This window comes from Nerophis lumbriciformis, linkage group LG06, assembly GCF_033978685.3.
Source record: "Nerophis lumbriciformis linkage group LG06, RoL_Nlum_v2.1, whole genome shotgun sequence".
Classification (NCBI taxonomy): Eukaryota; Metazoa; Chordata; class Actinopteri; order Syngnathiformes; family Syngnathidae; genus Nerophis; species Nerophis lumbriciformis.
The window spans coordinates 46,448,451-46,466,772 of NC_084553.2; the positions used below are offsets into that span (position 1 = coordinate 46,448,451).

The following is an 18,322-nucleotide window of genomic DNA, read 5'->3' on the forward strand; positions in this document are numbered from 1 at the left end:
GGACTGGTAAAATCACGGCATGATAACTTAAAAATAAAGACACCTTCAGATTGTTTTCTTTGTTTAAAAATAGAACAAGCACATTCTGAAATTGTACAAATCATAATGTTGTTGGGTTTTTCTACACTTATATGTTGCAGTTAATAGTATTCTACCTTTATTTGTAGTTATTTATATTTTCTGAATGTGATAATGTTCATCAGTCAACTCATTGGTGTTCATTTTCAATCTATCAAGATAAAGAAATTATATCCAAATCAAATTACAGTATGTTATATATGTAGTTTGATCATTTTCCCCGACTGAGGTACTAACATCATGTGGTTTATTGTGTACATATGTGCATCATCTACAAAGATACAAAGAATTGCTATAGCGACATCCAGTGGACACATTTAGAACAGCTGTTTCTTTCATTCAAAAATTCCAGATTCATTTTTATACTTGGCAAACTCATCCCGCAGGCCGGATAAAACCTATTTGCGAGCCTGATCCGGCCCTCGGGCCGTACGTTTGACACCCCTGGATTAGACAGTGGCTCTTTCTACTATGAGTGCTGGATATTCATCTCTAATCTATCTTAATGTTGTGGACTAAATGTTCAGTTTTTTTTATTGTTGTTGTTGTTGTTTTGTGCCCCCTCCAGGATAATTTCCCTGCCGGAAACCAAGAGCGTCTTCAAGACCTGAAGTCCACTGTGGATCTTTTGACCAGCATTACCTTCTTCAGGATGAAGGTGAATATCTCTAGTACAGGCCTGGGGGTCTATAGTTTCATCTTGGTTTCACCTCGGCCTCAGCAAAGGCTTAAGGGACAGTGGATTTGGTCCCAAGACCAACTGAACACTTGTTCTTCACTTTTGAAGAACAAAGTTTTTATCATTTGATACAAACTTGGTGTCACACTGACTTGGTCTTGATATAGCTTGGTCTTGGTCTTGACTCAGTCTTACCTTTTCCTGGTTTAATAGGTCTACTTTAGTCTTGCCGTGGTCTCACATTTCCCTTGGTCTTAACATGGTCTTGTTATTTACTTGTACTGACATTTCCTTAAATTTGGGCTTGACATTTTTGGAATTTTGTCCAATAGCCACACTCCTTATGTGAGACTAGAAAATTAAAGTTAAAGTACCACTGATAGTCACACACACACTAGGTGTGGTGAAATTACCCTCTGCATTTGACCCATCCCCTTGTTCCACCTCCTGGGAGGTGCGGGGAGCAGTAAGCAGCAGCAGTGGCTGCGCTCAGGAACCATTTGGTGATTTAACCCCAATTCCAACCCTTGATGCTGAGTGCCAAGAAGGGAGGTAATGGGTCCCATTTTTATAGTCTTTGGTATGACTCGGCCGGGGTTTGAACTCACAACCTACCGATCTCAGGGCCGACACTCTAACCCATGGGTTAAATTTGGCCCGTCGTGTAATTTCACTTGGTAGTGTTAGTCATATTTCTTTATTTTGTTCTTCTGGGCTGCACTTACAGCTGTGTAACTGGACGAGGCACAACGTGATTGAACAATAATTATATCTGTGAGGAGACTGACTTTTGCGACGGTGGAACGAGATGCAAACGTACACAAAAACACACACACACACATTCACAGACACACACACAAACACACACACACACACACATTCACCGACACACACAGGATCCTGGTCAATAAAGGTCGATCGTTCCGTGCAGGACTCTACCAAGCATTGTTGCTTCCCTACTGTTTTCTACTGCGGTAACTTCTAACAGACTTTTACGCCATGTTTGATCGATGAAATGTGCTAACAGCTGATCACCGTGATTTAAGTAGTTAGAGTGTCCGCCCTGAGATCGGTAGGTTGTGAGTTCAAACCCCGGCCGAGTCATACCAAAGACTATAAAAATGGGACCCATTACCTCCCTGCTTGGCACTCAGCATCAAGGGTTGGAATTGGGGGTTAAATCACCAAAAATTATTCTGCTGCTGCCCACTGCTCCCCTCACCTCCCAGGGGGTGAACAAGGGGATGGGTCAAATGCAGAGGACAAATTTCACCACACCTAGTGTGTGTGTGACAATCATTGGGACTTTGACTTAAGTCAAATTAATCGCGATCAACGATCACGATCATATAATCCCCCAGCCTTACCTTGAACCAAAAGTCAAACCGGCCGTAGCGTTCCTGCTCGAAATGATTTTTCAGTCATCACTCCAGGCAACGTTTGTACGTTTCACAATATCCATCCATCCATTTTCTACCGCTTATTCCCTTTGGGGTCGCGGGGGGTGCTGGAGCCTATCTCAGCTACAATCGGGCGGAAGGCGGGGTACACCCTGGACAAGTCGCCACCTCATCGCAGGGCCAACACAGATAGACGGACAACATTCACACACTAGGGCCAATTTTAGTGTTGCCAATCAACTTATCCCCAGGTGCATGTCTTTGGAAGTGGGAGGAAGCCGGAGTACCCGGAGGGAACCCACGCAGTCACGGGGAGAACTTGCAAACTCCACACAGAAAGATCCCGAGCCCGGGATTGAACCCGGGATTGAACCCAAGACTACTCAGGACCTTACCAACACAATTCAAATCTACTAAACCGTCCCATGTGTGATGTATATAGGAGTGTTTTCATGCATATTTGCTATCGTAATGTAATGACGCTAGCGTCGTTTGCATCATGCTAACACGTTTATGTCTGTGTTAGCATTGTTAACTTACAATGGCATTATTTTTGTATGGTTTTAGTTTCACAAATTCCTCAGTAAACCCACCAAGACGTCACCGTGGAGTTATTGAGTCTGTTTAGCTGATTAGAGAGTTAGCTTCCGCAGCTAGTGGGTCCATGACGATGACTTCTGTTGTGTTTGATCAGCCGTTTTACTGCTGTGTCGCAGACACCATTTTGAAATAATTAGGTATGTGAATAAACATTTGCAAAATAATTATGTGCAAGTAACTCATTTCACAATGAATATATGTGCGGTTTATAGTCCGGTGTGGCTAATATATAGAAAAAAAGTTATTTCTTCTCAAATTTAGTGGGTCCTGGTGCGCTCTATAGTTCGGAAAAAACGATATATTAGCAGCAGATATACAGTACAGGCTAAAAGTTTGGACAAACCTTCTCATTCAATGCATTTTCTTTATTTTCATGACTATTTACAATGTAGATTGTCACTGAGGGCATCAGAACTATGAATGAACACATGTGGAGTTATGTACTTAACAAAAAAAGGTGACATTTTTGACAAAACATGTTTTATATTGTAGTTTCTTCAAAATAGCCACCCTTTGCTCTGATTACTGCTTTGCACACTCTTGGCATTCTCTCGATGAGCTTCAAGCACACCTGTGAAGTGAAAACCATTTCAGGTGACTACCTCTTGAAGCTCATCGAAAGAATGCCAAGAGTGTGCAAAGCAGTAATCAGAGCAAAGGGTGGCTATTTTGAAGAAATTAGCATATAAAACATGTTTTCAGTTATTTCACCTTTTTTTTGTTGAGTACATAACTCCACATGCCTTCAGTGACAATCTACAATGTAAATAGTCATGAAAATAAAAAAAAAACGCACTGAATGAGAAGGTGTGTCCAAACTTTTGGCCTGTACTGTATACTAGTACTTTGGGAATTGAGATATTTACACAGAAATATTTAGTACATTTTTATTTACATACCTTGCACCTACAGTGCAATAACAGTGCAATACATTTTCATAACATGATCACTACTGTCTAGTTTATCTTGTTATATTCTTATTTTTACTGTTATATTTTAATTCTTATTGTTGCTTTTTATTTTTATTCTTATTGTAATATTTTCTGTTTTATTTCCATTTATACCCCCATTATTTACTTTTTAACTTTTCAAATTCAATCTCAAATCTGTACATTGCTGCTGGAATTTTAATTTAAAAGAACTCTCCTGAAGGAATCAATAAAGTACTATCTATTTATCTATCTTTAGTTACATTTACATATCTTTGTTAGCGAATTAAAAACAATCCATAGATTAGCCGCATCTTTGTATAAGTCGCAGGGTTCAAAGCGTGGGGAAAAAGTAGCGGCTTATGGTCCGGAAAATACTGTAATTGTGTACTCCCCTTACACAAAGGCATCATCCCGCCTCTGGGTCACACATTAAAGGGGCAAAAAAGGTTAACAGGGGGTAAAGAAAGAAAATATGCACACTTTTAAAGTGAATGTATAAGTATTGATCAGGAGGTGGCGGGGTGGAGCACCGAGGTTCTTCATTTAGGAGAAATTGATAAAAGGATAAAGATGGTGATAAATAATGATGGAGCTCATCTGCGAGTGACCTTCCTCACGTCGTGTCACATCAAAGCTTTTAGCGCACAACCTTCTCTAGAAGCAACAAAAACACCCACACGACCGTAACACCTCCCCAAACCCCTCCCTCCCAAAATTTGCTTGTAAACATAAAACCCCATTGATTCTGGGCTCATTTCATTTGGACTAAAAATCAATCGAATCTCACAAATTTCTCAAAGCGAACTCGTCCAATGCACGTCGAAGATCTTCTGTGTGACAGGAGTGTGCTGCTGTTTTGAAACCGATTGCCCCAAAAAAAATTAATTCTTGCTGCAAAAACACTAAGACCCTCTGTGAGATAAGCATGTGGACCATTCAGAAGCAAATGTCTTTGTCGCTACCAGGTCCTTCACAGTCGGCCATGAATCCTATACAGTAAGGCTGTGCATTGAAAATGATCCGCTTTGTTTCCGCGCCCCCGCCTCTCTCGGTGTCTATATGAAAAGGTCCATTCAGCTGCAGGAGCGCTGAGGCATGGCGGAATAGCTAAGATGGCAGCTGTGAGTGGAGGAATAGAAACTGTCACTTTGGGTCACCAAAGATTTTGTTCCGGTGTCAAAACCACGCCGAGCGTCACCGCCTGTGCACGAGCCGCTATATACTGTTGGGTGACGTACTGCAAATACACTTGAACGCCACACGTCAATTACAGTATGCATAATGGATGCAGGTGGCTTGGCTTTCCCCAACAGGAAGTGATGTATAACCACATGGTCCAAACATGCATACTGATATTGCAGCTTGAGTAGCGCACTGATGGACCACACTGATGGATCACACTGATGGATGAATACTTCTTGAAGCAAGCATCATTACATAAAAAAGTAAAAATACGTTCTTGCTGTGTGTATATCCTGCATTTATTTATACATGATATGTTTTGTCCTTTTACTACTATATTTATGTGTTTATTATCACATCTCTAGCCTAAATTGATAAATTATTCTCTATTTTGTGGGAAATTGTGTTACATGTAAATATAAACGGAATACAATGATTTGCAAATAATTTTCAACCCATATTCAGTTGAATATGCTACAAATACAACATGTTTGATGTTCAAACTGATAAGCATTTTTTGTTTTGCAAATAATCATTAACTTTAGAATTTGATGCCAGCAACACGTGACAAAGAAGTTGGGAACGGTGGCAATAAATACTGAGAAAGTTGAGGAATGCTCATCAAACACTTATTTGGAACATCCCACAGGTGAACAGGCAAATTGGGAACAGGTGGGTGCCATGATTGGGTATAAAAGTAGATTCCTTGAAATGCTCAGTCATTCACAAACAAGGATGGGGCGAGGGTCACCACTTTGTCAACAAATGCGTGAGCAAATTGTTGAACAGTTTAAGAAAAATCTTTCTCAACCAGCTATTGCAAGGAATTTAGGGATTTCACCATCTACGGTCTGTAATATCATTAAAGGGTTCAGAGAATCTGGAGAAATCACTGCACATAAGCAGCTAAGCCCGTGACCTTCGATCCCTCAGGCTGTACTGCATCAACAAGCGACATCAGTGTGTAAAGGATATCACCACATGGGCTCAGGAACATTTCAGAAACCCACGGTCAGTAACTACAGTTGGTCGCTACATCTGGAAGTGCAAGTTAAAACTCTCCTATGCAAGGCGAAAACCGTTCATCAACAACACCCAGAAACGCCGTCGCCTTCGCTGGGCCTGAGCTCATCTAAGATGGACTGATACAAAGTGGAAACGTGTTCTGTGGTCTGACGAGTCCACATTTCAAATTGTTTTTGGAAACTGTGGATGTCATGTCCTCCGGACCAAAGAGGAAAAGAACCATCCGGATTGTTATAGGCGCAAAGTTGAAAAGCCAGCATCTGTGATGGTATGGGGGTGTATTAGTGCCCGAGGCATGGGTAACTTACACATCTGTGAAGGCGCCATTAATGCTGAAAGGTACATACAGGTTTTGGAGCAACATATGTTGCCATCCAAGCAACGTTACCATGGACGCCCCTGCTTATTTCAGCAAGACAATGCCAAGCCACGTGTTACATCAACGTGGCTTCATTGTAAAAGAGTGCGGGTACTAGACTGGCCTGCCTGTAGTCCAGACCTGTCTCCCATTGAAAATGTGTGGCGCATTATGAAGCCTAAAATACCACAACGGAGACCCCCGGACTGTTGAACAACTTAAGCTGTACATCAAACAAGAACGGGAAATAATTCCACCTGAGAAGCTTAAAAAATGTGTCTCCTCAGTTTCCAAACGTGTACTGAGTGTTGTTAAAAGGAAAGGTCAAGTAACACAGTGGTGAACATGTCCTTTCCCACCTTTCCCAACTACTTTGGCACGTGTTGCAGCCATGAAATGCTAAGTTAATTATTATTTGCAAAAAAATAAATAAAGTTTGAACATCAAATATCTTGTCTTTGTAGTGCATTCAATTGAATATGGGTTGAAAAGGATTTGCAAATCATTGTATTCCGTTTATATTTACATCTAACACAATTTCCCAACTCATATGGAAACGGGGTTTGTATATATTTTTCTTTGTTTTTTTACGTCTATTTATTATTATATTATTGTATTTGTATTGTATTTTTTATTTTTTTTCCTTTTCATTCTCTTTAATCACTGCATCTATTTTTACACATTCTCTATTATTTTGTTAGCAAATGGTAACGTTGAAACACAGGAATTAAAACTTTGAACCTCTACTAACCTTACCTCAGACAAGTTTGAATGGTTGTTTGCAACGTAACCCCAAGATACAGAGACGGTAGGTGGTGTGCGGGTAAAAATAAAAGTTAACTTACAGTATTAGATTTAAATTCAGATGATTTATTGTCATTCAAGCATAGCATCAGAAATGTGTTTGCAGAACAAAATTGTGTTGCATTTTAGCCTCAACAAAAACAGTTGGACAGAATAAAAACAATAAAGAGAATGATAGTAAAATAATGAAATAAAATAAATTGCATATTAGGACAAAAACAAAAACTGGGGCAACTTGGGAGTGCACAGAAAGAAAACACCTCAGTAGCATAGCCCCTAAACAATGAAGGATGATCCAGGGCTGGCATGTAAAGCAAACAGGTACAGGTGTAAAACCAAGCAAAGGAAAATAAACACAAATCCAAAACTGTCATGGAAGATTGTGACAACCTAACTGTCACACTCTTGTGTCTGTTTTGGACTGGTGTGGTTTATTCCTGTTTGTGCGGTGTTTTAGTCACTGTCCAGTACTCTTATTTCGTAGTTTCACTTCCCTTGTCTGTCCATTCAGTACTGGTTCCCACGCCCGTCCCTGATTGGCAACCTGGACACACCTGTACCCGGTTGCCAATCAGTCTCTTATTTCAGATCACTGCACTGCTCTGCTATGCTTACCGCCTCATGTTTTGAGTGTTTATTGTTTTCCAAAATAGGTTTTTAACCGCACTCGCCTTCTTTTGTTCTTTCATCCACTCCTTTTGTGGGTGTGTTTCTGTTCATATTAAATAACATTATTTTTTACTCGCCACCTACCTGTCGTCTGCTGCATCTTGGGGTCACGTCGTCAAATGTACCTCCCAGCTCGTGACAACTAGAACTTTTTTTAAATATTTTGATTTTATTTTGCACCTCGACAAGTCTTAAAAAAAATAAACAAATATTAAGGAACTGTAAAACGCTCAAAAGCATTTAAGACACAAAATTAAATAATCTTTTGTATGGTCTCACCTTACTGGGGAAATAAACCAACATAAAATTGAGTGATACGAAAGCAGTCTGCAAACTAGAGAGTACAGAATTTAGTACTTTTATAGGTACCGACCAAAGTCCGTCGGCACTACCTGGTGCCATATTGTTGCCCAACACTCCACATTTGCAGACTCGGCACCGGCTCAAACACTTGGCCAGAAAACATGCAGTCAAGCACTCAATAGTGGAGTCAGCCAGGCTGCCTCTATGTGATATTGAAATATTCCATGCTAACAAAGAAGACAGTAGTTAGTAGGGCTTTGATTTTCAAAATGTGCTAACTTGATGCTAATTTACATTGAATTTGCCATTGACATGCTACTGATTAGCATTAACAATTTTTCATGGGAATTCCAACACCTCCAAAATTGGGAATCAAAACTACAAATAAGATGTATGTTACAATCGAATAGCTGGTGTGTAATAAATACAATACAAACACTATTAAAACTTTGTAGGGCTCAACTAAATAAAAGGCTGGCAAACACTTTCCTGGCTAAATCAACAAACTGTAGTCTATACACTGCTGCCATCTAATGTTTTGGAATTGCAACTGCATGCTAAATCTACTATATAATACAGTACAGTACTTGCAAATGAGACACAGGTGTGTAAGAAAACAAGATAAATGGACAGCACAGCTGAATGTTAAATGTTAAAAAAAAATAAAATAAACATTGGCACACACAAAAGTATTGTTTCAAAAATTGGTACCGTGGAGTGCTAGTATCGATTCCCATGTACCGGGAATTGGTATTGATCAAAATGTGAAAGGTGTCCATCCCTAGCGCTAACATTGTTCAGGGGAGATCGGTATTGATGCAACAAACTTGGAATTATTATTGCTGCACTTCAGGAAACAATACATTTTAATTTCCTAAGATTTCCAAAATACTTTTTAAATGGTTACTGTTGCGCTTGTCGAGTGAAGTGAAGTGAAGTTAATTATATTTATATAGCGCTTTTTCTCTAGTGACTCAAAGCGCTTTACATAGTGAAACCCAATATCTAAGTTACATTTAAACCAGTGTGGGTGGCACTGGGAGCAGGTGGGTGAAGTGTCTTGCCCAAGGACACAACGGCAGTGACTAGGATGACAGAAGCGGGGATCGAACCTGGAACCCTCAATTGCTGGCACGGCCACTCTACCAACCGAGCTATACCGCCCCACGCCTCTACAAAAGTAAACATTTTTTGAATGGTTTATATGAAAATTGTATTTACTGCATCTTGAGAATTACTGTACTTGTTATAATTTGTATTGTTTTATTTGAAAAACTAATTAAAGCTAAACAGTATTATTTTTTTGCATTTCTGTATCTAAAATGACCCGAACCACGACCTTAAAACAAGAGATGTCCGATAATGGCTTTTTGCCGATATCCGATATTGTCCAACTCTTTAATTACCGATACCGATATCAACCGATACCGATATCAACCGACATATACAGTCGTGGAATTAACACATTATTATGCCTAATTTGGACAACCAGGTATGGTGAGGATAAGGTACTTTAAAAAAAAAAAAATTAAACAAAATAAGATGAATAAATTAAAAACATTTTCTTGAATAAAAAAAGAAAGTAAAACAATATAAAAACAGTTACATTGAAACTAGTAATTAATGAAAATTAGTAAAAATAACTGTTAAAGGTTAGTACTATTAGTGTACCAGCAGCACGCACAATCATGTGTGCTTACGGACTGTATCCCTTGCAGACTGTATTGATATATATTGATATATAATGTAGGAACCAGAATATTAATAACAGAAAGAAACAACCCTTTTGTGTGAATGAGTGTGAATGAGTGTAAATGAGGGAGGGAGGTTTTTTTGGGTTGGTGCACTAATTTTAAGTGTATCTTGTGTTTTTTATGTTGATTTAATAAAAAATAAAAATAAATAAAAAAACCGACATCTCTATTTAAAACCTAAGTGCGATTATTATACCCCTACTGCATATTCATTTGAAGTTCCTAATGGTGTCACAACATATGAGTTCAGATTGTATTTTTGTGCAAACTAAAAGCCTCAGAGTCGGGGAACATCAATAATTTGTAGGAATTATGCACGGACAGCAGGCAAGACTCACATTTTAATGCTTGGGCGTTAACACAACTACAAATCCGAGCTGTTTTTAATTTTTTAAGAGCGACATAGATTTGTCGCCAGTCTTAATTTCTTAGAATAGCAGGTTTCCTTAAAAATGCATCATACTCTAAGTGATCACATATTAGGTGCAATATTGTAAATGATGTAAAGAAAAACCCAACAACATTTGCCAAGTATTTAGTCATATCTCATGTATTGACCATGACATAGTAAAGTAGTCTTTGGGTGAGGTGATTGACGTTCGAGTGAAGACATCTCTGTGATGTGATTACCTTGCCAGGGCTTGGTCCTCCACAATCTTCACAAAGACTGAGCCTGCACTTATATTAATGGTGTGTATGTGTGTGCGCACTAGGTACAAGAGCTCCAGAGTCCACCCAGAGCCAGCATGGTGGTGAAGGACTGCGTGAAAGCCTGCCTGGACTCTACATATAAATACATCTTTGATAACTGTCACGAGCTGTACAACCAGCTGCTGGACCAGGTAAGCAATGGTTGCATTTCACACAGAGAAGACGAAACAGCATGCTACACACATACTGTGTATATATATATATATATATATATATATATTGTTGCGTTTTGGACCAGTTGTTCCTCCCAGGGAATTCAAGTCACAAGTCGCTCCCAAGCTCTTTACGACACTTAAAGCTGAGTAGAAAAACCACCAGAGACAGAATAGGTATTTTGTAATATATTTGCAAAGCTTTGCATATACATTAAGACCAGTTCAGCATAGAACATTCTATCGCGCCGCCAAGATGGTCTGCCCCCCCCCCCTGGCAGTCATGTCTCTCTAGCCAAAACACATGCTTATTATCTCTCTCTCTAACATTCCTCATTCAAGGTTAAGCACACAGTTTTGCAGACAACCAAAAGACCACATTTGGAAGAAAAACACTAGCTGTTTTGTAATATGATTATGAAATAAAAAGAAGTAACACTTAAATTCGGATATATGTAAATATCTGCCTCCGACAATATATATATATATATATATACATACATACATACATACATACATACTATACATACACATACACATACAGGTATACATTCATACATATATACAGGTATACGTTCATACATATATACAGTATATACTGTGCATACTGTGTATATTTAAACATGCATACATACATACATATGCACGTATAAATATACATACATATATTAGTGTTGTAACGGTACCGGTGCTAAAATGATTTCGGTATTTTTCGGTACTTTTCTAAATAAAGGGGACCACAAAAAAATTGCATTATTGGCTTTATTTTAACAAAAAAATCTTAGGGTACATTAAACATATGTTTCTTATTGCAGTTAAGTCTTTAAATAAAATAGTGAACATACAAGACAACTTGTCTTTTAGTAGTAAGTAAACAAACAAAGACTCATAATTAGTCTGCTGACATATACTTTATCTTTTAACATGTTCTATCTACACTTCTGTTAAAATGTAATAATCACTTATTTTTCTGTTGTTTAATACTTTACATTAGTTTTGGATGATACCACAAATGTGGGTATCAATCTGATACCAAGTCGTTACAGGATCATACATTGGTCATATCTAAAGTCCTCATGTGTCCAGGGACGTAATTCCTGAGTTTATAAAGATAATATACATTTTTTTTAAACGAAAGAAGATGTTGTGATGCCAAAAAATATCAACATAACCATAGTAGTATCGACTACATATGTGCCTGTAATTGATATCATTACAGTGGATGTTAGGTGTAGACCCAGCAATGGCGTTTGTTTACATTTTACTACGGTGTGTAGTGAAGCATGTTTAGCTATTCCTCGTCCTGCAGGGATGATACTTGTAAGAAACGTACTTTATTTGTCGCCATGGAGGCGAGGATTAGTGATTTAGAAGTAGTTACAACACTGCAGACTGCGGGTGGACGTTAGCCGCAAGTTAGCTAGCCATGTCTTAAAGCACCTCTTCCTGAGGGCGTTTCAGTGTTATAACTTCACCTTTATCGGTACTTTTCAATGCGTCCGTTCTCCCTTTTCTGTCTACACACTGTGTCTGTTTGTAAGTACTCTGTGATTGTGCGCTGCCGAACATGCTCCTCTGCTCGTAAACCAGGAATGTCACAACGTGACTGCAACGCGGGCGCGGGGGGCTGCGGGACCGGTACGTTTCAGAGGCGGTATAGTACCGAAAATGATTCATTAGTATCACGGTACGATACCAATACCGGCATACCGTACAACCCTAACATATATCATATATACAAAACCAAAAACCAGTGAAGTTGGCACGTTGTGTAAATGGTAAATAAAAACAGAATACAATGATTTGCAAATCCTTTTCAACCTATATACAATTGAATAGTTTGCAAAGACAAGATACTTACCGTTCGAACTGGAAATCTGTTATTTTTTGCAAATATAATCTCATTTGGAATTTGATGCTTGCAACATGTTTCAAAAAAGCTGGCACAAGTGGCAAAAAAGACGGAGAAAGTTGAGGAATGCTCGTCAAACACTTATTTGGAACATCCCACAGGTGAACAGGCAAATTGGGAACAGGTGGGTGCCATGATTGAGTATACAAGCAGCTTCCATGAAATGCTCAGTCATTCACAAACAAGAATGGGGCGAGGGTCACCACTTTGTGAACAAATGCGTGAGCAAATTGTCAAACAGTTTAAGAACAACATTTCTCACCGAGCTATTGCATGGAATTGAGGGATTTCACCAAAAGCTTCAGAGAATCTGGAGAAATCACTGCACGTAAGCGATATTACGGACCTTCGATCCCTCCCTGCATCAAAAAGCGACATCAGTGTGTAAAATATATCACCACATGGTCTCAGGAACACTTCAGAAAACCCCTGTCAGTAACTGCAGTCTGTTGCTACATCTGTAAGTGCAAGTTAAAACTCTACTATGCAAAGCCAAAGCCATTTATCAACAACACCCAGAAACGCCGCCGGCTTCGCTGGGCCAGAGCTCATCTAAGATGGACTGATGCAAAGTGGAAAAATGTTCTGTGGTCTGACGAGTCCACATTTGAAATTGTTTTTGGAATCTGTGGATGTTGTGTCCTCCGGACCAAAGAGGAAAGGAATTATCCGGATTGTTATAGGCGCAAAGTTCAAAAGCCAGCATATGTGATGATATGGGGGTGTATTAGTGCCCAAGGCATGGGAAACTTACACATCTGAGAAGGCGCCATTAATGCTGAAAGGTACATATAGGTTTTGGAACAACATATGTTGCCATCCAAGCAACGAGTTTTTCATGGACGCCCCTGCTTATTTCAGCAAGACAATACCAAGCCACATTCTGCACATGTTACAACAGTGTGGCTTTGTAGAAAAAGAGTGTGGGTACTAGACTGGCCTGCCTGTAGTCCAGACCTGTATCCCATTTAAAATGTGTTGCGCATGATGAAGCGTAAAATACGACAACCGAGACCCCGGACTGTTGAACAACTTAAGCCGTACATCAAGAAAGAATGGGAAATTATTTCACCTGAAAAGCTTCAAAAATTGGTCTCCTCAGTTCCCAAACATTTACTGGGTGTTGTTAAAAGTAAAGGCCATACAACACAGTGGTAAAAATGCCCATGTGCCAACTTTTTTGCAATGTGTTGTTGCCATTAAATTATAAGTTAATGATTATTTGCGGGAAGCACGGTGGATCAAGGGTTAGTGCATGTGCCTCACAATACAAAGGTCCTGAGTAGTCCTGAGTTCAATCCCGGGTTCAGGGTCTTTCTGTGTGGAGTTTGCATGTTCTCCCCGTGACTGCATGGGTTTCCTCCGGGTACTCCAGCTTCCTCCCACCTCCAAAGACATGCACCTGGGGATAGGTTGATTGGCAACACTAAATTGGCCCTAGTGTGTGAATGTGAGTGTGAATGTTGTCTGTCTATCTGTCTTGGCCCTGTGATGAGGCGGCAACTTGTCCAGGGTGTACCCCGCCTTCCACCCAAATGCAGCTGAGATAGGCTCCAGCACCCCAAAAGGGACAAACGGTAGAAAATGGATGGATGGATGAATATTTGCAAAAAAAATAAAATATATTTCTCAGTTCAAACATTAAATATCTTGTCTTTGCAGTCTATTTAATTGAATATAAGTTGAAAAGGATTTGCAAATCATTGTATTTTGTCTTTATTTACGATTTACACAACGTGCCAACTTCACTGGTTTTGGGGTTTGTACAAGTAAATTATCCAAATATACCACAACAAATATAGGTAGCATGATTCAAATATTGTTTTACAAAATAGTATATATGACTTATTTAATCATTTAATTTAATTCACATTATTTTGTGAATAATTATATAATAATATACAATAATTGTATAAATTATTATTTTATTAAGTTTGAGTGTGAATGTTGTCTGTCTATCTGTGTTAGCACTGCGATGAGGTGGTGACTTGTAGCGGGCGTATCCTGCCGTACACCCGAGTGCAGCTGGGATAGGCTCCAGCCTCCCACTTCCACCCGTTTAATGAAATGTCAATAAAAATCGATCTAAACAAAATGTGTTGAATGCAGCTGAGATGGGCTTCAACCACACCCGCGACCCCGAGCGAAGTATACACTCTAACCACAAATCCACGGTCTTTTTATTTTTTATAAATGATCAATGATGTCACAGTTTTCAATTAGCGAACATTTGCATAACTTGAGTAACTTCCGACATTATTTTATTATTATTATTATTATTATTGGGGACGGTGTGGCGCGGTTGGGAGAGTGGCCGTGCCAGCAACCTGAGGGTTCCTGGTTCGATCCCCAGCTTCTACCAACCTCGTCACGTCTGTTGTGTCCTTTAGCAAAACACTTCACCCTTGCTCCTGATGGGTCGTGGTTAGGGCAGCTCCCGCCATCAGTGTGTGAATGTGTGTGTGAATGGGTGAATGTGGAAATAGTGTCAAAGCTCTTTGAGTACCTTGAAGGTAGAAAAGCGCTATACAAGTATAACCCATTTACCATCATTATTGTTGTTTAGGACTGAAGTTTACTGAGAAATGTCGCAAAAAAGTCACAAAAAAAAAATATGAATCCAAAATGTTGTTTCGGCCTTTAAAGGATTTTTGGCTTTGAAGACAATTAAAATCCAACGTCCCAAGAGGGTTAAATATGTAGCAGACATTAGACTTAGACTTAGACTTAGACTTCCTTTTTATTGTCATTCAAATTTGAACTTTACCACACAGATAAGAACGGAATTTCGTTACATAAGCTCATGGTAGTGCAGGATAAAAAAAATAAATTAATAAATTAAAAAAAAACAATAAGGTGCATATATAAATAAATAAATATATATAAATAATATACAAATATATATATAAAATAAATAAATATATATAAATAAATAAATGGATTACTGTACAGATAAATATATTGCACTTTTTCACATGCGTCCACATTTATGGATGTATGTTATATTGTCTTTTTTATTCCAGCGAGTTAATCCATTTTGGAGAGAAGTTGAGGGGATCATTTAATTATGATGCGTTCAAGAGTCTTACGGCCTGAGGGAAGAAGCTGTTACAGAACCTGGAGGTTCTGCTTCGGAGGCTGCGGAACCTCTTTCTAGAGTCCAGCAGTGAAAACAGTCCTTGTTGGGGGTGGGAGGAGTCTTTGCAGATTTTCTGAGCCCTGGTCAGGCAGCGGCTTTTTGCGATCTCCTGGATAGGAGGAAGAGGAGTCCTGATGATCTTGTCCGCCGTCCTCACCACTCTCTGGAGAGACTTCCAGTCTGAGGCATTGCAGGCTCCTGCCCAGACAGAGATACTCAGACAATACTGACTTCCATCCATCCATTTTCTACCACTTGTCTCTTTCAGAGTTGCGGGGGGTGCTGGAGCTACCTTACTTTATTTGGGAAATTTGTTTTGAAATAAGCACTTTCGGGTCAACCTGCATCGCAGATGGAACATTAACCCAGGCTGCCTTTTCGGATCTTTTTGACTAATATTGGCTGGCCGGGAGCACTCGGAGCGTCCATGTTTACTCCTCCATCGGTCTCGCCTGAACAGCCACCAAGCAACAGGCAACTTCGCCACACCACACAAGATAATGTCCTTTTTCTTCGACTATAATGGAATAATACGCTCTTTTGCTTAAACAGCCAGAGGTGTTGTAAGCAATTACCACACCAGAGAGAGAGAGACACTTTTGCTAATTATACCTTTTTTTTTTCTCCCCCCCCCCCCCCCCCCCCACTCTTTTCAGCATAGACAGCCTCTCCATCAATGGGAGAGAAAAAAAAGAAGACATGGCCCCTCAAGCTAATGTCGCTATGACTATAAATTATTGTGCTCGTAGACACGGGCGCACACAGCTACCCTCGCTGTCTGCGTGGTTACAACTCATTCGAGAGCCCAGCAAAGTGCAGGCCTGCCACAACAAGGCTTCTTGCGTAACACGACAACCTCCAGCCCGTCGCTTCCGCCAGGGCATGAATTAGCTAGGGGGGAGAGGAAGGGAAGAGAGGAATAGGGGACCCCGTGTTAAATAATCAAAGTGGAAAAAACACTTCTTCTTTTTTTAAGTCTTTGAAAGTGGGGAAAGCGTGGCTGGTTCACTTTGTTATAAGATACATTTCAATATCATATTGCCAAAAGTATTTGGCCAGCTGCCTTGACTCACATATGAACTTGAAGTGCCACCCCATTCCTAACCCATAGGGTTCAATATGATGTCGGTCCACCTTTTGCAGCTATTACAGCTTCAACTCTTCTGGGAAGGCTGTCCACAAGGTTGCGGAGTGTGTTTATAGGAATTTTCCGACCATTCTTCCAAAAGCGCATTGGTGAGGTCACGCACTGATGTTGGTCGAGAAGGCCTGGCTCTCAGTCTCCGTTCTAATTCATCCCAAAGGTGTTCTATCGGGTTCAGGTCAGGACTCTGTGCAGGCCAGTCAAGTTCATCCACATGAGACTCTGGCATCCATGTCTTTATGGACCTTGCTTTGTGCACTGGTGGACAGTCATGGTGGGAGAGGAAGGGGTCCGCTCCAAACTGTTCCCACAAGGTTGGGAGCATGGAATTGTCCAAAATGTTTTGGTATTCTGGAGTATTCAAAGTTCCTTTCACTGGAACTAACCCCACACCATAATTCCTCTGCTGAACCCTCTTGTCAGTTTTTACGTGGCTTACCACTTTGTGGCTGAGTTGCTGTTGTTCCCAAACTTTTCCATTTTATTATAATAAAACCGACAGTTGACTTTGGAATATTTAGGAAAGAGGAAATTTCACAACTGGATTTGTTGCACAGGTGGCATCCTATGACAGTTCCACGCTGGAAATCACTGAGCTCCTGAGAGTTTGTAGAAACAGTCTCCATGCCTAAGTGCTTGATTGTATACACCTGTGGCCGGGCCAAGTGATTAGGACACCTGATTCTGGTTATTTGGATGGGTGGCCAAATACTTTTGGCAATATATTGTATATGATCCGAGCTCAATATAAATATCATTGGTAAAGCACATGGGAGTCTGTTTATTCATTGTGTCCAAATATTGCCTACTATCACCATGAAGCAAGAGGAGCAACTGGCGGAAGCTCAAATTGAACTCTTTTACTGCTTTGAAACCTTCAAGGTGAAGCAATTTCAACAAGGGTCAACCTACAATTTGTTCACATTTGGAGACAATGATTCCCAAAGGAACAGTGGTTCTCAAACTTTTTTCACCAAGGACCACCATAATGACCCACATCAAAATACAGTAGAGTAGTAGGCCTAAGTATTAATTAAAACAAAATTATGTTATAACAATTATTTAATTGAATTCAATGTTTGGCCACTGTAAAATTACACACAGTTTGTATAAAGGATAATAAAACACTGTACTTTAATCAAGTGATTATTTGGCGTACCACTAGATAGAGCCACAGAAAATATAGTTTCAGGTAGGGATGTCCGATAATATCGGACTGCCGATATAATCGGCCGATAAATGCTTTAAAATGTAATATCGGAAATTATCGGTATCGGTTTCAAAATTCTCGGTATCGGTTTCAAAAAGTAAAATGTATGACTTTTTAAAACGCCGCTGTGTACACGGACGTAGGGAGAAGTACAGAACACCAATAAACCTTAAAGGCACTGCATTAGCGTGCCGGCCCAGTCACATAATATATACGGCTTTTCACACACACAAGTGAATGCAACGTATACTTGGTCAACAGCCATACAG

At 39.8% G+C, this 18,322-nt stretch overlaps 1 protein-coding gene across 3 annotated transcripts in view; it reads left to right on the top strand.

Moving 5' to 3' along the window:
* The window catches only part of LOC133608863 (protein unc-13 homolog C), a 384,474-nt gene that overhangs the window by 234,132 nt on the left and 132,020 nt on the right, over positions 1–18,322 (top strand). For all 3 annotated transcript variants that reach the window (XM_061964459.2, XM_061964461.2, XM_061964460.2), the window contains exons 15-16: positions 647–736; positions 10,499–10,627. In XM_061964459.2, the coding sequence (XP_061820443.2) occupies positions 647–736; positions 10,499–10,627 (219 nt within the window). The remainder of the gene's footprint in view (positions 1–646; positions 737–10,498; positions 10,628–18,322) is intronic.